Here is a 22,013-nt window from a genome sequence, read left to right as displayed (position 1 = left end):
TTGTCGCCGAACCGCGTCATAGAAAGTTGAAAAGATTTCAACTTCAAATTGTCGAGCTCGTCGCGCAAATCGCTCTAGTCTCCAGAATCGCTTTTGTCGCGCGACTCAATACAAAGTCAATTACTTCCGTCGCTCGACTCGCTCAGATCGCCGCTGGTGTATTTCTGCGGTCACACTACATTATGTAGTGCAGCGGTTACCAAACTTTTTCTGTGGGGACCCCCTTTTGGATCTACGAATATTTTCATGACCCACTTTCAACATCATCACAAAGCAATGGAACACACAACATTTTTGTGATCCACTTGCTTAATGTTGCCTTCATGGCCATACAGATGTTATTGTCTAGGTTTTATGCAATGTCTCTTTTCTGTCCGTGACCCCCCTTCAGTACCTCTGCGACTCCCTTAAGGGTTCTGACCCATAGTTTGGGAACCACTTCCGTAGTGTGATCAAACATCTTCAATTAGAGTAAGATAGCCCAAACTTCGCCCACCCAATGCAAAGGAGTGTTCTCAAGTTTGGTCTCCTGAGGGGGCACTGTCCTCTCCTACTTCTTGTCCCTCCATGGCATTTGGTGACGGCAAGCATGAGATGTGCGCTACCGCCATTTTGGAGTCATCCTGCCGACAGACAGACAGACAGACAGACAGACAGACAGACAGACAGACAGACAGACAGACAAACAGACAAAAATACAAACCAACATGACCAAAAACATAACCTCCTTGGCGGAGGTAACAACGAGTGCAGATGCGGTTTGTGGGGGATTTTTTATTTTATTTTTTATATTGAGTACATTAGCACAGGATTAGGGAGAGTACACATACATATACACATTGTGCCGTAGATGACAGCACATTGTAGTATATTGATGTCCTGGAGTCTGTAGTGGCCAACTACCCACATTTGCTCACATGCTCACACACACACACACACACACACACACACACACACACACACACACACACACACACACACACGCACACACACACACACGCGCACGCGCGCACGCGCGCACGCACGCACGCACGCACGCACGCACGCACACACGCACACACGCACACACGCACACACGCACACACGCACACACGCACACACACACACACACACACACACACACACACACACACACACACACACACACATTGTTCTATCAAGTAGAAGTATTCTTAATGGTGTAATAATAACACTAGTATGATACTACAAAGTTGAAACCATGTAATAACATGCCCATCGTGTGTGTGTGTGTGTGTGTGTGTGTGTGTGTGTGTGTGTGTGTGTGTGTGTGTGTGTGTGTGTGTGTGTGTGTGTGTGTGTGTGTGTGTGTGTGTGTGTGTGTGTGTGTGTAGGCCTGTTTCCTATAATTAAAGCGTTCAGGGTTGGAATGAAAGCACACCTGACAGGTAAGTTCTTCAGATTCATCCTCTTGGCAGCGATAACTTTCATATGCCACCATGCATACAGTCACCCACGCACTTACAATCTCTCACACTCACGCCAACTGAATACCTCGGCAAGAACCTACTGCAACCTCTCACACATACACCAACTGAATATCTTGGCTAACAACTGACAGGTAAAGGGAGCTTTATAAATCAGATCAAACACTTTAATGTAATGTAATGAATTGTGATGGTGTGTGAAGTGTTAGAGGGACATAGAGAGAGATATTAAGAGTTTTGTTGTAAAATATATCCATTTTGGAACATTTTGGGAAACTGACTTTTTTGTATTGGGCATTCTATTGCATTGCATTGCAACATGCGTTTTATATAGGTTTAAAAGGTAGGTTCTCAAAATCTTGAACGGCTAGAACTCATACATAGATGATTGGACTTCAGAACAGCAATTTCCAATAATGAAATGAAATGAAAGTCAAAAATGCAATATAAGGGATTGTGGACGGATATGGCATTTTATGTGTAAGCTTAACAAATACTATAACTACCACATTGATATGCCAGAGAGCATCAGATTTCTGATTGGCTAGACGTTGGCTAATGTCTATTTCTGGTTAAAAAATTGCATTGATATTTTTTTATTGCATTCACATGGAGGTAAATGTTGGGTTAAAGACCTTGAGCCTCAAGGGAAGGCGCGTTCTTATATTTAATATTTATTATTTATTATTTATTATAGACAGGACAGCTTGTGAGTGAAAGGAAGTGAGTGGGTGAGAAAGATGCCAGATTATGGCACAATGGCTAATTTACATCTGGTGTCCACAATAGGCAGGCTAGATGTTTACAAATAGAGAAATGAAAAGCACAGACATACAGCTTTATAAAAAAAACACTGTAAATAAAACAAGGAAAGAAAAGATATGCATATAAAGGCAATACCCATGTTTGAAATTGATCTTTGCCTAGGAACTCAGCGACCTAGACTGGGAGTGGTCAGGGGAGTTCAGAGAGGTACAGAGGGAGCAAGAGAGTGGAGTGATCTCTATGTCTAGAGAAGAGTTTTGTTTATGATATGGGAACCAATGAAGTTGATAGACTTATTGAGTGATTTCCATTCAGACTTGTAGCCCAAAGGTTTCCGGTTTGAGTCCCAACCCAATGGGGAGAGTAATTTACCAGTGCGCTCTCCCATCCCCCTCCATGACTGAGTAGAGGTACTCCGAGTACCCTAGAAGTATAAATCACGCCCCCCAGTTTCCTGTGTGGGGGTTCGGTGTGATTGGCTGTTTGTGCCATCCTATTGCGTGGCATTTAGTGCAGAGGCATTTTCACAGACAACCGTTTATCCCGCCCACACAGCTTCCGAGATAGACTGGACCGTACAGCTTTTGTTGCAGGAGTTTAGATGATACCATCCCGCTGCACTGCTCTCTTGGGGCACCATTTTACCTCACCCTACACCTCCATCCATGGCTGAAGTGCCCTTGGACAAGGCACCTAACCCCACATTGCTCCAGGGACTGTAATCAATGCCCTGTAAAATAAGTTGCAAAAAAGTTGCTTGAAAAGAGAAAAAACTTTTCTTCACCAAGGCACTCCAAAAAGTTTAGTTAAAAATGTCTTAATTATTATGACATGTCATTAAAGGGACACTGTGTGAGATTTTTAGTTGTTTATTTCCAGAATTCATGCTGCCCATTCACTAATGTTACCTTTTTCATGAATACTTACCACCACCATCAGATTCTAAGTATTCATTATGACTGGAAAAATGTCACTTTTCATACATGAAAAGGGGGATCTTCTCCATGGTCCGCCATTTTGAATTTCCAAAAATAGTCATTTTTAGCTGCAAGAATGTACTTGAATCTTACTAGAAAATATTTGTTTATTACTTAAACTTTCATGTAAAGATCAAATTTGGCAATAGGCAGCCCAGTTTCAATGAGCAGCATAGCTGCAGTACCTTTTAGGACCATTTCCTGCACAGTGTACCTTTAAGGACTTTAAAATTGCCCACGCATAGTGGCAGTTGAGCCTTCTTCAGGGCATAGTGATACTGACACAGTGAAGCCCTTTGTTAGACAAACATTCCAAAGGCTTTCAAGCTACTTTTTTGACATTGAACCTTGAACCAAAGAGCTCCCACAAGAATACTTTTTTCATCTTTCTAAAGGGACTGAGCACGCCTCTGACTTCCAAACATTATAACTGTACGTTGCTTTGGATAGAAGTGTCAGCTAAGTGTAATGTAATGTAGGCTAATGTAATGTAATGTAATGTAATGGCAGTTTCCCAGGTGCATTTTCCCTTGTGGTTGCGTTCTGGCCATCATTCCAAGAAACTTTGACCTAGTGGGCAGATCACACATTTGGTAAGCTCAGGTTTGCACAAAATTGGTACAATGTAGTGAAGGAAATAAGATGTGTATATTCATTTATTTTCATTTATTTTCATTTCTGTTATTATTTCATGTATTCCTTATTATTTCATGTATTCCTAGTAGTATTGTTCAGAGAGGAAACTATTATAATGCAGTTCTAAACATATGGGATTATTTTTAAGCTTATTTTTTGTCTGGAATACTGGTGGACCCGGTAGAATTCATCTAAATTTCAACAGATTTTACACAGAGTGATTTTACTGTGCATAGAACATTTTTATCACACAGCTGAGGCAATATGTTTTTATTTGGTAGCTTTATGCAGCAAAATGTCCATTTCTATTCCAAGATTCTGACTATCATCATTATTTTCTATTTTCATGGGGCTGGTGGCCCCGGTAGACTTCATCCAAATTTCAAAATATTTTACACAGTGTGTTTTTACTGGGTGTAGAACATTTTTACTATAGGGCCAAGGCAATTTCTTTTCATAGGGGGCAACTGATGCACCCTAGTGCGCGTGCGTGTGTGTGCGTGTGTGTGTGTGTGTGTGTGCATGCATGCACGTATGTGTGTGTGTGTGCGTGAGTGTGTGTGTTTTTCTTATCTGATAGAATGACAAACATGTTTTGTGAGAGTAGGTCATGAAAAGGCGGGGATGTCTTTTTTTTAAGACATTGCTTCCTTGTGTCTTTGTGTGTGTGTGTGTGTGTGTGTGTGTGTGTGTGTGTGTGTGTGTGTGTGTGTGTGTGTGCACGCGTGCGCGCGCGTGCATGCACGTACACCTGTGCGTGTATGTCTTTGTGTTCGGGCGTGTGGTGAAAGATAGGTATGTGTGCATGTGTGTGTGCGTGCGTGCGTGTCTGCGTGTGTTTCTGTGTCTGTGTCTGTGTGTCTGAGGGTGTGACAAAAGATAGGTATGCAAAACATCCAGCTTATTTTTCTATTTGTTTCTTTTCTACCTTAATAATAAATAAATAAATTAATAATTCTCTTTCTGTCTTGAAATTCCTGTCCTCTCTCTCTCTCTCTCTTTCTCTCTGTTTGCCTGCAACTGCAATACATCTTTCAGTCAACAGAGAGCAGCTGTATGTGATCTGAGCATCAGAATCAATGTATTGCTCTGACTTTGTCTCTCCCCTCTCTTTTTCTGTCCTTACATCTCTCTCTCTCTCTCTCTCTCTCTCTCTCTCTCTCTCTCTCTCTCTCTCTCTCTCTCTCTCTCTCTCTCTCTCACCAGAATGGAGTTGGAGACTGTCATTGGGGTGTTCAAGACAGCGATGACGCTGATTGGCAACATCCGTGAGACCCGGCCCAAAGTACACAAGGAGCGCGTAGCCAGGCTTAAGGTGTGTGTGTAAATAAATTGTATTTAAAATATAACCCCATCCTCTTTGATAAGAACATGTTCATTCAGTTTCAACATACCAACATTTTTAATAAAAAATCTGAAATCTCATGAGCTTGAATGTTGCGTCATGCAGCTCCAGGTGCTAGGGTGAATGTTACAGCATCCAGCATCAATGGGTTAACAACGCCTGTTAGCATTCTTGCCTCGTGACCATTGCCATTTGGTTTGTATTTTTGATATTTATAACCAGCATTTGCCTTCTCTGTTTTTGAAAGACTTTTTGTACTTTTTGAGTTTCGCATAGGAGCGCGGCTCCTCATTTTTGTTATTAAAGAACCCTAGACATCCTTTTGATTAAATACACAACAAGCTTATTTTTTCGACGTTGGTCTCGACTTTAAAACATATTGTTTGTAACAGATTCCAATCACATAGAATAAACGTATTATAAATGTTGGGCGGGGTGAATGGGTATGGGAATAAGGTGGATAGATATGGGTACACATACTAATTATTTTTGCCATCACAGCAGATGAGTTTTCAGCTCCGTATTAATTTCTGGCTGATGAACAAATAAACTCTCACCTTCCAGAGCCGTATCGATGTCCTTGATGGCCAGCTCCAGTCTGCGGGGCAGACGGCGGTGGAAACAGCCCAGCTACAGAGGACTCGACTCCGGCTGGAGGAACTACTGGAGGAGGCCCTCAGCCTCATGAGGAGACTGGAGGACACTGGCTGGATCAAACGCTTCATCAGTACGTAGCCTACATGTCTGTCTGTCTGTCTGTCTCTCTGTCTCTGTCTCTGTCTCTGTCTCTGTCTCTCTCTCTCTCTCTCTCTCTCTCTCTCCGGATGGATCAAACGCTTCATCAGTATGTACATGTACACGTGTGTGTGTGTGTGTGTGTCATCAGTACAAGTACAGCTACAGATAATGTATGAGGCATCGGGAAGAGGTTTACTAACGTTCCACGCCACACTCTGCTAGTTGGCCTCCGTTACACGTACATACATGTGTGTGTGTGGATCAAACGCTCTGCGCACCACAAACCATGCGCACCAAGAGAGTTGTTTCAATCGCTTCATCAGTACGTACACATCAGGCTACTGTATTCCTCTAATTACATTTCACTACAGTGTCCAGGAATGAAATAGCGAAACTTTCATGCCAGCGTACATTATGGCTGTATCATTGACAAATTAGCCTACCTGTGACATCTGGCCCTTTCAGACAACACTCTAAACCCTAACAGTTGCTAAAATAATTCTAAATAATAAAGGGCAATGGGCAGCCTAACTGGAGCTAGCAGACGTTCATTAGTGAATCTTTTCTATTTAATTCATGAACGTTTACTTTGTCATCACAATTATGTGCAGTCATGGGTAAGCAGTTAGGGCATCAGACTTGTAGCCCAAAGGTAGCTGGTTCGACTCCCGACCTGCCAGGTTGGTGGGGGGAGTAATTAACCAATGCTCTCCCCCATCCTCTTCCATGACTGAGGTACCCTGAGCATGGTACCGTCCCGCCCAGGGTTCACGTTAGCCGGCTGTGGCCGGACATTGGCCGTTTGCATGCATGAATGACCGGCAAAATAAAATGTTCCCGGACAAAATGTCTGACAAAAATGACAGCAATTAGTCAGTAAATAATATTAGCCCAGTTTAAATAGGCCTACTTAAAGTTACAAAACACCAGTAGGCCTAATATGAAACTGAACAAAGCTGAAAATATTTGTGAATAGCCTATGTAACTGAACTTGTCATAAACAGCACGCAACATTGCTTGCGCTCTCGTCCCCACCGTCGTTGTCCCCAATCACGTTATGCTTATAATCCCTTGACTCACACTGCTGTGCTGTCGAGGAACGATTCTGTTTTTTGAAGGCTATTTTTACCAATATATCAGTGAACACAACAAAGGGCATTGCATTTGCAAAACCGTTTCATGCCCAGTTGCGAAGTCAAGCCTAACGGTTGGGGACTCAATGGCATGCGCAGCATCGCCGCATCGAATCACTTTCACTTTTACCTCTGCTGAAAAATGGTGGTGGATCTCCAAGTAGGCTACAGAGGGTGAAGTTAAACATTCCAGAGAACGATGGACTCGCGAAGAAGTCCCAGTGAAAGTGCATGCAGGGCTTTATAACTGTTTTCATCACCGGCCAAAACGTGTAGCCCATAGAGCATCGTACGGAACGTACGTGTCAATTCCATTGCTTTCGAGAGCGCAGGAACACAACGCAATATTCAAATTTCAGTAGCGTCGATACCATTACTGTACTATTACAGGCATCACCTCGTTACCCAATTTGAGTAGGGAAATGCTCTTCGGGTTTGCTGATAAAACACACTGTTTGAGTTGATAATTTGGGGATCTGCGCACAGCACATTGGCTGGCTGTTTTTTTCTCTCTTTCAGTTCGAGCTCTCGAGTGTGTGAAAGAAAGCGCGCGTTTACTCCCCGGCCCGTGCGCACAAGCAGGGCTCTAGGCTAAATTAACACCAGACAACTGGCCACATGTTAGTGAAATTTAAGTTTTGCTGGCAGAAAAGACCAATTTACTACACTTTGACCCATTAGGGAGTGTGTGTTTGGCTATATGTGGAAAGGTCCGTTAGATATTTCAAATGTCCGGTATTCTGCAATACAGCCGGTCACTTGTCCGGCCAGTAAAAATTCTAGCGTGGACACTGGTACCGTCCCACCACACTGCTCCCTAGGGGCACCATTGAGGGCTGCCCCCTTGCACGGGTGAGGCATAAATGCAATTTTGTTGTGTGCAGGGTTCACTTGTGTGCTGTGGAGTGTTGTGTCACAATGACAATGGGAGTTGGAGTTTCCCAAATGGGCGCTCTTCCAATTAGTTTAGGAAAAAAAAGGTACAGTAATGTTGCTCAAAGGACCAGGGTTCGATTCCGGCCTGAGGTCATTTACCAATCCTCCTAAAACTCTTTCTCCCACTCATTTTTGTGTGTGTGTGTGTGTGTGTGTGTGTGTGTGTGTGTGTGTGTGTGTGTGTGTGTGTGTGTGTGTGTGTGTGTGCGCGTGAAGAAAAGGGCACTGTAGACGGTGACTTTACGGAGTTGAACCAGCGACTGAGTCAGGAGTCCCTGTCTCTCATCCTGTCCCTCAACATCGATGCCAAAGTACTGCAGGAGACCTTCAACGTGGATCGGAGAAGGAGAGAGGACGAGAGGGACAGAGATGCGGACATCAAGCTACTGGAGGAGATGAAAGAAAGTCAGTTATGCGCTCACACACTTCTTTAATTTCAAAAATTTAAATTGAATATTTACCGTTACCCAGACCAAGGGTCTACACATGGCCTAGGCAATGCATAACCATTGGTTGTGTTTTCCGTCACTTTGGTTTGTCTGTCTGTTTGACGAGAGGGACAGAAATACGGACATCAAGCTACTGGAAGAAATGAAAGAAAGTCAGTTATGCGCTCACACACTTCTTTAATTTCAAAAATTTATATCAAAATTTGCCCTGTTTCTATTTGTAACTACAAAAATAAAGACTTGAAAACAATGAGGGTGTTGCATAATCAAATGTTCAATGATCAAACGGCTTCCTTGGCACTCTCTGAGTGCATTTCTAGTTATTATTATTGTTGTTGTTTTTTTGTTGTTGAACCATATTGAATGTCAAGAGTCAGTTAATATGTAAGTTTGTTTATTGTATGTGATAGATTTCTTTAATTGCATTTATTGCTGTGTGTGTGTGCGTGTGCGTGGGTGTGTGTGTGTGTGTGTGTGCGTGTGTGTGTGTGTGTGTGTGTGTGTGTGTGTGTGTGTGTCAGAGGTAGAAAGAGTACTAAAATATTGTACTCACTACTCAAGTGCAAGTACTGTTACTCTGTTGAAAATGAACTCAAGTACGAGTACATTTACCAGTCAAAAAATCTACTCAAGTAAAAAGTAAATAATTTAAAATGTATTTGAGTAAATGTAAAAAGTTACTTTTTAACAATCAGCGTCTTCTGCCTCTAGACGTGCAAGGGGTGCACTGGGTTAGAGGAAGAACAGCTGTGTTGATCTCCTCTGAGTTAAGTGAATCTCCATCATCAGCCTCGATGTCAGCCATCAGCATTTGAGTGAGAGGTTGCACGCGCCAACTCTTTATAAACTAGGCTTGAATTCTAGTGTTTTTTTTTTTTTTTTAACTCAGTAAAGCTTGTGCTGTAAAATGTACCGAAGTACATTACTCGAAAGAAAATGTACTCAAGTAAAAGTAAAATTACACATTTTAAAAAGTAGTTTAAAAAGTACAAGTACACAAAAAAGCTACTCAATTACAGTAGCGCGACAGGCACGTGCACTCCAATACGGCAGGGGAGGCACGGCCTCACCAGCTCCACATGAGAATGATGAGATGCAGTAAATGTGAATAATAGTAACAATAACAGCAATTGTTTTCGAGCATCTGCACCATAACTACCATTTGAGTAGTATTTAAACAGTTTCACTCATTTTCAATCATTTCCGTGGCCAAAATCGTAATATTTGCCCATTTCATGTCAAATTGCTCCGAATACTCTGAATTTGGGCCAACTCTGAACTGGCCTCACCCCGGATTGCGCAATCCCTCGTTAACAAGCTTGAGCGCATGCGCCATTTTGCTCGTTCTGTGAATGCAACCTGGTAATATTGTATTAAACGTTTTTATACACTTAATAGAAGTATGTATGGTGTGCCCTCATTTCCTGATAATTTTCTACTATTTTCTACGGGTGATTATCATTTCTTTACTCTGAACGCTTTGGCATAACGCCCACTGACAGATACAGTAGTGAGGCGAGCAGTAGCCTGGCCGCAGACTCCTTCTGGCGTTGAGAGACTTGCTGGCCAGTTACGTCATAGCGAATCTGAAGTTCACAATACAGTCAGTCGGTGTTGTTGGCTAGCTTGTTCACTTTGACTGCTACAAGTGGATTTCATAACGAAACTAAGAGCACTCTCAAAGTTGGATTTCCAAGGGGAAAATATGTGATAAAGAATGGAGGACCGACAGAGCTGAAGGGTTTGCTACTGTCTGCAGGTGACCGGTCAGAAAATTAGAACTACCCGATCATTTCAAAGTGAGTGGTACAACAGAAAAGATTTTTGTTTCCCCTGTGTCTTGTTTGGCGAGAATGTGTGGAAGACCATTCGCATGGGATTTTACGACTTAACAATTTACTACGGAGCCTCACGAAACACAAATCCTCGCGGCTACTCATATTCAATGCCAAATTGCTTTGGAGACGTTTGGGGCGTCTCGAATAGATGTGACTTTGGATGAACAGCACCGGCTAAAGTAACGTTAGCATGCACAACGCGGCGCATGGACCTGATGTACCAGTTAAGGTAAGACCAGTGTTTCCTATGTGTGTGAAGCCTGTGTTTGTGAGACCCGTGGGGAGAGAGAGAATCCGCCGTGATTCTGTCCGGTGTGGTAGCTTTTGTATGCACCGGATTTCCATGTGCCCTGTAACTGTTTGTAAAGTTGAGTACAGGGTAGGGTACCGTTGAGGTAAGTCAAATATACCCGTGTAAGTACAAGACTCTGATCTAATTCCAAAGTGTAGGCATAACATAAATGACAGTCCCAAAATATTTGGTGACCATATCGAAGCTTGTGTAATCTCTGTTTATGTTGGCATTCGCTTCCTGCCACACCTTTGTCCCACATCGCTTGCCGTAGCCTCGTACAAGTAGATGTAGGCCTACATTTGCACGAGAATCTGGTGCGTAAAAGCTATCACACCGGTTTGTTCGCCGTGGTGCTCAGCGGTCTATATGACACCGTGTTTTGAATCCTGTGTGTCTTTCATTGAGCATCCGCCGTGCGTGTGTTCCTTCTGAACATAAAGGACGATACAGAGGTGATCGTGATCAAAGCCATCGTCTCATGTCTGTCTCTCTCTCTCTCTCTCTCTCTCTCTCTTTCTCTCTCTCTCTCTCTCTCCAGCCCTTCTGGACATAAAGGATGACACTGAGGAGATCAAAGCCATCGTGAAGGAGACTAACAAGATGGTTAAGCAAATGTCTGAAGGTAATAGTGAAGTGAAAGTGAAAGTGAAAGCCCACTTGACTCCAAGTCCCATTGTGACTGTGACACAGCACTCCACTGCACACAAGTGTACACTACACACTGCACACAACAAAATTGCATTCATGCCTCACCCGTGCAAGGGGGCAGCCCCCAAAGGCACCCGAAAGGGAGCAGCACGGCAGGACGGTACCATGCTCAGGGTCAGTCATGGAGGAGCATGGGGAGAGCACTGGTTAATTACTCCCTCCACCAACTTGGCAGATCAGGAGTCGTACCAGCAACCTTTGGGTTACAAGTTTGACTCCCTAACCGCTTACCCATGACTGCCCAATAGTCCTACTACAGTCATGGCCAAAAGTATTGGCACCCCTTCAATTCTGATAGAAAATATTCAATTTATTCCAGAAAATGGTTGCAATCACAAATTCTTTGCTATTAATATCTTCATTTGTTTTTCTTGCAATGAAAAAACACAAAAGAGAATGAAAAAAAGTCAAATGAATGATCATTTTACACAAAACTCCAAAAATGGGCCGGACAAAAGTATTGACACCCTCAGCCTAATACTTGGTAGCACAACCTTTAGACAAAATATCTGCGAACAGCCACTTGCGGTAACCATCAATGAGCTTCCTACAACACTCTGCTGAAATTTTAGACCATCCTTCTTGAGTTTTGAAGGGTGCTTTCTCCAAACTGCCACTGTGAGACCCCTCCACAGGTTTTCTATGGGATTAGGGGGCGGACTCCTACATTATGCAGCAAAATTTGTTGATAGTCTTCAGACTTCATAATTCCATGCACATGGTCAAGCAGTCCAGTGCCAGAGGCAGCAAAGCAACCTCAAAACATCAGGGAACCTCTGCCATGTTTGACTGTACAGACCGTATTCTTTTCTTTGAAGGCCTCAGTGTTTTCCTCTCCATTCAAATGAATGCAGGAAAAAAGATGAGGCCTTCAAAGAAAATAACTTGGTCCGTACAGTCAAAAATGGCAGAGGTTCCCCGATGTTTTGAGGTTGCTTTGCTGCCTCTGGCACTTGACTGCTTGACCGTGTGCATGAAATTATGAAGTCTAAAGACTATCAACAAATTTTGCTGCATAATGTAGGAGTCCACCCCCTAATCCCATAGAAAACCTGTGGAGGGGTCTCACAATGGCAGTTTGGAGAAAGCACCCTTCAAATCTCAAGAAGGATGGTCTAAAATTCCAGCAGAGTGTTATAGGAAGCTCATTGATGGTTACCGCAAGTGGCTGTTCGCAGATATTTTGTCTAAAGGTTGTGCTACCAAGTATTAGGCTGAGGGTGTCAATACTTTTGTCCGGCCCATTTTTGGAGTTTTGTGTAAAATGATCATTCATTTGACTTTTTTTCATTCTCTTTTGTGTTTTTTCATTACAAGAAAAACAAATGAAGATATTAATAACAAAGAATTTGTGATTGCAACCATTTTCTGGAAGAAATTGAGTATTGTCTAACAGAATTGAAGGGGTGCCAATACTTTTGGCCATGACTGTATATTGCTGAAAATTCTCTCCTCTCTCTTCAAGCGGTAGAGCTAGATCAGAGGTGTTAAACTCAAATTCTCTGGGTGCCAAAATTAAATGCTGGAATGATATTGCGGGCCGAACTAAAACTGGTTATGCATGCAGTTAAAGGGATAATCTGGTGTGAAATGGGTTACGTAGTGTTAACTAGTGATGCTGAGCGATAACTTTTGCCACATACCTCACCCTCATAGGTCCTCTGCAATCCGAAATCCAGCGCTAGTTAGCCGATGCTAACATAGGGCATTTGCCGTGGTTAACCCGGGCATCGAATTAGCCATCCTTATAAGCCTGTACTTTCCACCCATTTACGACGCTCCAAGTTGCCCAAAACTTCATTCTGTAGAGTTGTGGGGTTGTTGACATGTAAAATGAGGCATAGAGAATTTGGTAGTCCACCGTTTGTTTAGAAACAACGTCATTCTTGCAGGGTGTTTTCCGATCGCCGATATGGCCAAGTAATGAGATTGTTTAAGCAAAGGAGATTAGTCCAGTGTTTACTCACTACTTTTCCGGGTGGTACTGCACTCTAGGGGCGCCAACGAGTGAATGAATGAATGAATGGGCTGCGCTCTCTCCACAGCGTCCTCTAGGTGAACTGGAGGCATGGATTGATACACTGGACATATCTCCTTTGCTTAAACCATCTCATTACTTGGCCATATCGGCGATCGGAACACCCTGCAAGAATGGCGTTGTTTCTAAACAAACGGTGAACTACCAAAGTTCTTTATGCCTCATTTTAGATGTCAGCAACTCTACAGAATGAAGTTTTGGGCAACTTTGAGCGTCGTAAATGGGTGGAAACTGTCATCTCTCCTCTTCCTCTTCATCCTTGTTTATATTATATTGACATTACATTTGGCAGACACTTTTATTCAAATATCTTACATTGATATGTTCTTCCGTCCTCTCTTTCCGTATTCCTCCATGTTCTTCCTTCCTCTTCCCTCCATCCTCTTCCCTCCAAAACGAAGATTCTGGTGGCAAGTCCCCGCCCCCCGGTCTCTTCGCTTCCCTCCCCCCTTCGTACTCGTCTGCTGTTTCGGCTCCGCCCCTCTCCCAGGCCCCCCAACCAGGCTTCTGCCCCTATCCCCAGGGCCCCACCCACCTACCCATGCCCCAACCACCACTAGCCAATCAGCAACCAGTACAGCAGATGACATCACCAGTCACCAATCAGCAACCAGTACCGATGATGACATCACCACCACCAGCCAATCAGCCACTGGCACCCATGATGACACCATCACCAGTCACCAATCAGCAACCAGCTATCCAATTGGCCTCCCCTACATCCTACCAACCGTGTGAACCATTGCAAGCATCATCTCCATCATCACCAACTTACCAGACAGTAGCAACAGTCACCAGCCAGCATCATGTGACCAGCCAACATCATGTGATCAGCCAACAGCTGGCCAATCAGCCGCAAGTGGTGCCACAGACCGTCCAACTACTGGTTAACCAGCACGCAGCACCACAAGTGATCCAGCCTGTGATTCGTCAGCCTGTTGTGATCGACCAGGCAAGAAGCTCTCCACTAATCACTCACTAATAAACAAACCTTCTCATTGCCAACTAGCACTAGCACAAGTGACGAATTAAAGATTATTATCATCATTATTATTATTATTATTATTATTATTATTATTATTATTATTATCATCATGTTTAATAGGCCCAAAAAAAAATAAGTGAAAAAGCTAATTCAGGGCCTACTACAACTGATGGAAAGCGAACAGCGTAATAAACATTACTGAGTTCAGAATTACTATGCTATGGGCAGAAAACATGTCTAACTGTCCGTGTACACCAAAAGCAACACAGTCTCATCCTAACTCGTCAATTTCTGATTTTTGATGTCGAGGGCATACCTGCCACGGCGCATCTTGACTAGGTGGCCAGAGACCTTTCCCTAACCCCAACTGTCAGTGAAGTTATGATAGCACAAGGGGGCACCTTTGAGGCAAACGTCACTTGTTGACGTCAAGGCCATACCATAGATGTCATAAATTACAGTGTCGTCAAAGGTAGTCAGAAATTGACGAGTTGGGAAGATACACTATAGACCAACGTGACTGGAGCAATGGAAGTCGTTATTTCTCTATGGAGAGTCGGCGAATAAAATGATCAAAGTTAATTCACCGGGAGTGAAGTGACCTGTGACCAGAGGGAATTTCAGACACCTAAAGTCAGGTAAAAGATAAAAACTGTTACATGTCTTAAGGCAAAAGAAAACCCTAAGTGTTTAAGGCAATGGCTATGGTAACGAGCCATGACTCGGTTGGGTGAAAATCAATTGGAATGTTAATATTTTCAAATGTCCCTGGCTGACAAGCCAGAGTCGTTATGTGATTAACTAAATCAAACATGACAATGTCACATCCAGAGCGAATACAGTGATTTCTTGTCAGAACATCTTCAACAACCTTGGCTATACTCTGAAGCTTAAGTTATTTCTGGTGTACACGCAAGATATGCATTTTGTCTTCCATACAACATGGCCTTTTAGTCATTCAGCACTACGGTAGTCTCTTGCTGCAGATGGGGTCGCCGGCGGGCCCATTCACGATGTTCTGAAAATACTTAACTGCATCATAACAACATTGCTATGAGAGTACCGAGAGCCTTAAGTAACAGATTAAGACATAGCCATTACAATTTTCATGACAGTAAGGTAGGTTATAGGCCTAACATGGGCTCTGCACTAAAGGGTTAAGAAATTCATTAATCCCTCTCTTTCTATCTCTCCCTCTCTGCCCTTTGTTTTCCCCATCAGCAACCGACTGTGAACACAACATCAAGCACCATAGGTAGGTGTGTGTGTGTGTGTGTGTGTGTGTGTGTGTGTGTGTGTGTGTGTGTGTGTGTGTGTGTGTGTGTGTGTGTGTGTGTGTGTGTGCGTGCGCGCGCACCGCCCCGCTATCTATCCATCTATCTAGCTATCCAGCACTTGAAGTTAACGGTGTCCCGATGTCCCGGGGACCATAAAAAATGTTGGGGGGACACAAAATTATCATTTCTGGGACAATGCCGGGACTGTCCAAAAATATAAATGAAAAGATTCTAAAAGTAGGCTATCATATTTGCAAAGCCATTACACAGGGACATGAACTCAACACCAACCATCAGCGAAAATAGCAACAGAAAACTTTCCGATAACACTCAGTGCATTGTTCTAGATTGTTGTGAGAAAAGAGGGAACATTTAGAAAGGAAAGAAATGAAAAGAGACCCAGAAGGTATTTATTTCAATAATAATAACAATGTATGTAACACAACCGTAAAATATAACAGTATACAGTTAAGGTATATTATTACGCAATTAACTCTTACTGTATTATCTTACAAATATAATTATTGCAATAACAATAATATTTAATTCATTATTTATAGGCTAATAACAGCAAAATTGCAAAACTTCACAACCGTGACACAACTTCTATTCCACAGGTTATCTCAACGATTATATCGTTCTGTTACCTATTGCTGTAGGCCTATTAGATTTAATACTAACAACACGGTAGTTATTTTCTCAATCTTGGCAATACTGTATTATTTTGAACAGTTATACTCCTTATTACTCCGAGTTGTATTAACTATTCAGTTCTTAAACCTTACTGTTATTTTTCTTGTGAGTGATTCCTATTGACCAAATCTTAATTTATGACAGACGACTTTTAAGTCTTCCAATTATTTATAAAACGGCCTTTTTTCACTCATCCAGTTCAGATGCTCGGAAGCAGGAGGAAAGTGATTTAATCACTCCTTGAGACCAGATCTTCTTTGTATTATCTGTTTTTCTGGATCAAAGTGGTCCACAGTTGTCTATTTTCTATATTTCTCCTATATTCTATAAGGATTTTCTGCTTCACCAATCATAGGCAGCTATTTAACGTGCCTTTATTAAAGGGGTATTCCACTATTTTGGGGCTTAATACAGTTAAAATCGTTGGCTGGGCTTTATAAAGGTGGTAAAGTGTCTTATTTTTCATGTTAAGTGTTGTCTTGCTTTAAGACAAGTTAAAAGAGGGAATATGTCGCTAAGCTAGTGAAAGTCAATGTATCCGTGTAGCATTGTAGCATGCTACATGGATACATTGACTTTCACTAGCTTAGCGACATATTCCCTCTTTTAACTTGTCTTAACCCTATCGCGCCGGATGCATCATATATGTCTCATCAAATTCAAAGCCCTCTCCACGCTGACACACAAAAAAATCGATCTGAAAAACATCCTGCGTGTCATTTCCAAACGTCCTGCAGTACGCGGAAACCGCCACAAGAGAGCAGCGGTCGACAACAAGTTGACCACAGCTCGGCGAAAAACAGGAAAATGGGGTAGAAGCGGTTTCCCTGACCGACGCTGAGATTTCGTCAAATTGCATAAGGTTTGTGTACAAATTTCCGAAATATAACTCTACATCCTTTAATTTGAACACTTGCTTTGTGCAATTAAGCAAGGAAGAGTTTATATTTTTACACCGTGTTGCAGAGAGATCGTGCTAAAACTGATGAGACATATAAGCACCATCCGGCGGTGGCAGGAAGTCAGCCATCAATGCATTTGCTCCATAGGGAAACTTACAAAGCATACCACGACGATCGTTTAACAAAACACACAAGTTGTTTTACTTCAAGACAAAGATATTGCCTTAAGAAACACGTTTTACTTGCAATTTTGAAAATGTAATGCAAAATGTTGAAATTATGATCTCGTAAAAAATGCATTGAAGTGAATGGAGAAATGGTCCAATTGTAGTAATGGACCCATATATTCAAATTATACATCAAAAATGAATAATGATCTATATTACACTCATAAATAGGTTGTTGAGCATTCGATCAGCTATGTTTTTACATAGATTTTAAAAAATTACCTAACCAGGCTGTGGGAAATGTAAAATATGGTCCTGCTAAAACAAGGATAGGCTTAAAAAAATGGCAGGATCTCACTAAATATTTAAAGATAATCCTCAAATTAAATTGTCTGACAACTTTTTTAAATTAAAAAAAAAGTTGTAAATGCATTAAAAGTCATTTTTCAATGGTCATGAAATTGGAATTTTCATTCATTAAAAGCCTGATGCATCATATATGATGCATTAAATATCTCAGTGACCTTAACAAAATTTTGAATTTTTTTTTTTACATTTCTTATAAGGGACCAATATTGAAGCAAACTTGAAAAATAAGACACTTTACCACCTTTATAAACCCCTGCCAATGATTTTAACTGTATTAAGCCCCAAAATAGTGGCATACCCCTTTAACTTTGGTAATATTTTGGCTTCAGCGGAGTTATTCGCCTCGCGCGACAGGAAAAGAACACTCCACTCACAGAGACTATGGTTTCCTGTTCAACAGTCTGTTGAATAGCATACTAAACATCGACTCATAGAACACCGGTATCTTTTGTGGTGGCAGCTAATTCAGTGGTATGAATAGGCCTACTCACTCACAAAGCTGTACACCGGCCGTGTTGGGTTGTGATACAGCCCGAGTCAAAGTTGCCCCTGATAGCCGTTGGGTTGTGATACAGTTGGATAAATTCCAAACTGCCCCTGTTTTGCTTTGTGTGGGTTGTGATACAACTTGAGTCGTGAAACAAGCTCAAAACTGCCCCTGTTTCTCTTGGTACCAGCCCAGATCTTTGTGTTAGTAAGTCTTCAAGTCCAAAGAAAAAATCTTGCCTTGTAATACCAGTGTCTAAAGTAGGCATGCACATTCAATTCAACTGCTATACTTACCCTTGATTAAATCAATAAACCTCTTGGTAGCAGAACTTATCTTCCCCTATTGAGCAAATAAAAATTAGCTCTACTCATCAAGAACACGTTGATGTCTGATATCTGATATATGCCAATCGTCTGTCTTAATGAAGCAGCTGTCCTTCTCCACAATTTGTATTATCAAAGCTTTAAAGAGTCTTGTCATGAGATCCAAAAAATAGCACACCTTATGGTTCAAGTTTACGCATCGACCCAACTAGTCTTCGGTTTATTAACTTGGCAATAGCAGGCTTTACAAAAAACAGTACAAAGTATTAAGAGGACTTAATGAGTCCCTTACTCTTTAAGAGAGTATGCATATTCTACAGTTAACACCAAGTAAGAACTAAAAGAATTAAACTAAGAACAGCGGAGAGTATAAGTCAAAAGCGCAAAAGCATTCAATCAAAGCTTCTACAGGAAAAAAGAATGAACTAAGAACGCTGTCTCTCTCCTCCGCTAAAAAGGCCCATTTCGCAATCGTCCCATAACGCAGCATACAGGAAAGGGGCCCCAGCACAGAAGAGAGAAGAGCATCCGTAACCGACCGAAGGTTAAAGGCAACTCAAGAGCAATGAACTCGAGAGCGTGTGGCACAAAAGGCTCGAGAGCCAAAAGGCAAAAACTCCAGTTTGACAGGGCTTTTTATACGTGATTTTGTGGTGGATGTCATCCGGAAGTTCTTGATATGGTCAAAGGGCCGTCAAGGGATAACTCTCCTCCCGTCCCCCTATCTCTCTGAGCCCATTGAACATTTTGTCCTCAAAAACCCCAATGACAGCCATATGATCTGGTCTTATATGTCTGTATGTGTAATGGGAGCAACTTTGCATTGTTGTTTATGGGAAGACGTCTTTTTAGGCCTTTCCTGAAGTTCCAATCTTTCAACAATTGTTGATTAAGATTTCGCAGCTGAGACTGCAAGCGCATTGAGTTCTTCTTCGGAGCACATCGGAGTGCTGAGAGGTTGTCCCGTCGGTTATGACAATTCACCCTAAACTAGAAATGCTCTCAGAGAAAACGGGCTCTGGACTATTGATTTTGCAAGCCAACAAGGATATATTCCAGTAGACATGGTTAAGTTGTGAGGAATGGAGTTCGGTTTTGCTAGTCAGATAAAGCAACAGCCCCAAACATTATGCGCAGTTGCCACCTGTCGCGTGCTTATTTGCCCAAAACACCAGAAACGTGAGCTACTTATAAAGTAGTTTAACCCTTGTTGATACATTTCAGAAACTGCCAGTACAATTACTTTCCAGTAACATAAATAGTTGGGGAAAGGGCATGTAAGCTAACAGGGGTAGTTGTTAGCCAAGAACGTCAAGCAGTTTCATTCGAATTTGGCTGGAAATGAAGGCGCTGGATATTCTGAACATTGTCATACAAAAACGCAGTTATTTAAGTAAAAGTTGAAGTATCCATGTATTGTTTCTGTGTGGGTAAAGTCCACCGCGTATTTATTTGACTTCATTGATTACAAGCACGAAGAACGTGCTTCAACTCTACAGCATTGCCAGCGCATTGTTATCTCTTTCTCCCCCTCCCCTCCCTCTCCATGCTAGCCTCTCTCCCCCTCTCTCTCGAAAGTGAAGTAAGTGTGCGGTGATAGTTTTTTCTCTTTAGGTTATCAAATGTCTTGCTGTCATGTGAATTTCAAACAGAAAGGAAATGTCTTGCAATGCATACTCCTAATGCGGCCCAAAAACCCACCGCATCTTCCACCTAGCCTGATTATCATCAACTTTCACATCTCTTCGAGACGGGCTGAAGCTGTTGCACCACTAGGAGGGCACGGCCTGGCTATCTTCCACCGGCATGCCCATCACAACCAGTGGCCAAAGTCAGACTAGGTCTATTGCCACTTTTTAACTAAAATAGAGTAGAGAGTAGACTTTTATTGTCACTATACAAATATAGCGAGATTATGTTTAGTAGCAACCCACAAATGCCCACAAAATAAAAGATATATTAACAGTAAATAAATAATATATAAAAATCCATAAAAATCCATGTGCATCTCACAGTATCGATAGTCCTGAAGTATTGAGGGGGGGCAGGTGACGTATTGAGTTCAAGAGTCTAATGGCAGTGGGATAAAAGCTGTCCTTCATTCTCGTAGTGCGGGCACGCAGAGTCCTAAAGCGCCTGCCAGATGGTAGCATGGTGAAGAGCTTTTGACCAGGGTGTGTGTGATCTTTAAGGATGTTTAATGCTCTGTGCAGCGTGTTTGGGGGATCTCCTCAAGTGTGGGTAGTTGGCATCCAATAATTCTCTCTGCTGTTTTAGTGATGCGCTGTAACATCTTCTTGTTGTCGTGTGTGCAGTTGGTGTACCAAGATGTAATGCTGTATGTAATTACTGATTCAATTGTACACCTGTAGAAGTTAGTGAGCAGATCTCGTGGTAGCTGGGCCTTCTTTAGAGTGCGAAGGAAATATAGCCTTTGGGATTTAGTCCATGAGCCAGACCATCGATCGCTGTGACAGGGCAACCATGCACCGTCACTGCAGCCAGGTGCTGCTAATTATTGAGACTCTTGCCGTGAACATTTTATGGGCACTTTGGACAATTGTTTGGTTTCCGTGTTTTCTAATTATGTTTGGAATTTGCATTAGGCTCTCCGCAACATTACATTTACCAATCAGTTCTGCCATTATTCTCCTGTAGTGGTCTAAGCGCGTGTTAAAACAAACACTACTGTGAGTTACAAATGCTAGCATCATCACCATTACTGCAACCTCTTCCAGTTAAAAACATTTCATAACTTCATCCCATTTTGTCTTAAGTTAAAATGACCACACAAAGTACAAAACCGTTTATTAAGTTATACATTTAAAACCATTTATGTGCAAGACCAAACATGTCCATCTTACCATCTCTGTAGCACCTGGTCCGTCATCTAAAAGAGTCTGGACTGCTTCAGGTTCAGAATAAAAGTCTTCACTTCCTGTAGTTTACAGGAAGTGGACGGTATGAGTATTTTAAAATGTATTATTAGGCTGTAAGGTTAATATTTGCATGGTCAAATATCAGCTGTGGTGTCTTAAAACATTTGTGTATTTATTTCATGTTTTCATGATTATGTTTAGGCTGTTTAAAGCATTAATAGTTTATTTCACCTCAGGCACCCCTGTTATGTCCGTGCAGGTTGGTATGTTCCAATTCCTGTCATGTGACCAAGGGGTTCAAATGGTGATCGTTTCATTCTGTGGGGAGAGTTGCTGATGGTAAGACATGTGTCTTGAGCTCTCACCCAGAGGTTTTGGACTTGAATGGCTGATGTTAGCTTTGTTCATTTCTGCCTCTTGACTGCATTTAGTCATTATCTTTTTTTGTTTTGTTTGTACACGTTTTTAAAGTCCTTTTCTTTGTAGTTTAGTTATTGTCTACCTTTTGTTGGAGTGATGCCTCATGGCCTTCTTTGGGTTTCAAGAAAAATAAACAACCCATCATCTGAGAACGTGTTTGTGTCTTCCTGAGTGCTCAACAACTGCTCTAAGACTGCTGGGCGAC

The 22,013-nt window shown here is 42.1% G+C and overlaps 1 protein-coding gene across 1 annotated transcript in view; it reads left to right on the top strand.

The window, feature by feature from the left end:
* Positions 1-1,517: 1,517 nt before the first annotated feature.
* Positions 1,518-22,013, top strand: part of si:dkeyp-75b4.8 (uncharacterized) — a 39,156-nt gene continuing 18,660 nt past the window's right edge. The window contains exons 1-7 of the mRNA XM_063206947.1: positions 1,518-1,579; positions 5,030-5,138; positions 5,733-5,895; positions 8,192-8,380; positions 11,096-11,179; positions 13,705-14,255; positions 15,510-15,543. Coding sequence (XP_063063017.1) covers positions 5,031-5,138; positions 5,733-5,895; positions 8,192-8,380; positions 11,096-11,179; positions 13,705-14,255; positions 15,510-15,543 — 1,129 coding nt within the window. The 5' untranslated portion in view covers positions 1,518-1,579; position 5,030. The remainder of the gene's footprint in view (positions 1,580-5,029; positions 5,139-5,732; positions 5,896-8,191; positions 8,381-11,095; positions 11,180-13,704; positions 14,256-15,509; positions 15,544-22,013) is intronic.

This window comes from Engraulis encrasicolus, chromosome 1 (assembly GCF_034702125.1).
Source record: "Engraulis encrasicolus isolate BLACKSEA-1 chromosome 1, IST_EnEncr_1.0, whole genome shotgun sequence".
In the NCBI taxonomy this organism is placed as follows: domain Eukaryota; kingdom Metazoa; phylum Chordata; class Actinopteri; order Clupeiformes; family Engraulidae; genus Engraulis; species Engraulis encrasicolus.
This window is presented reverse-complemented; position numbering and strand designations above follow the sequence as displayed.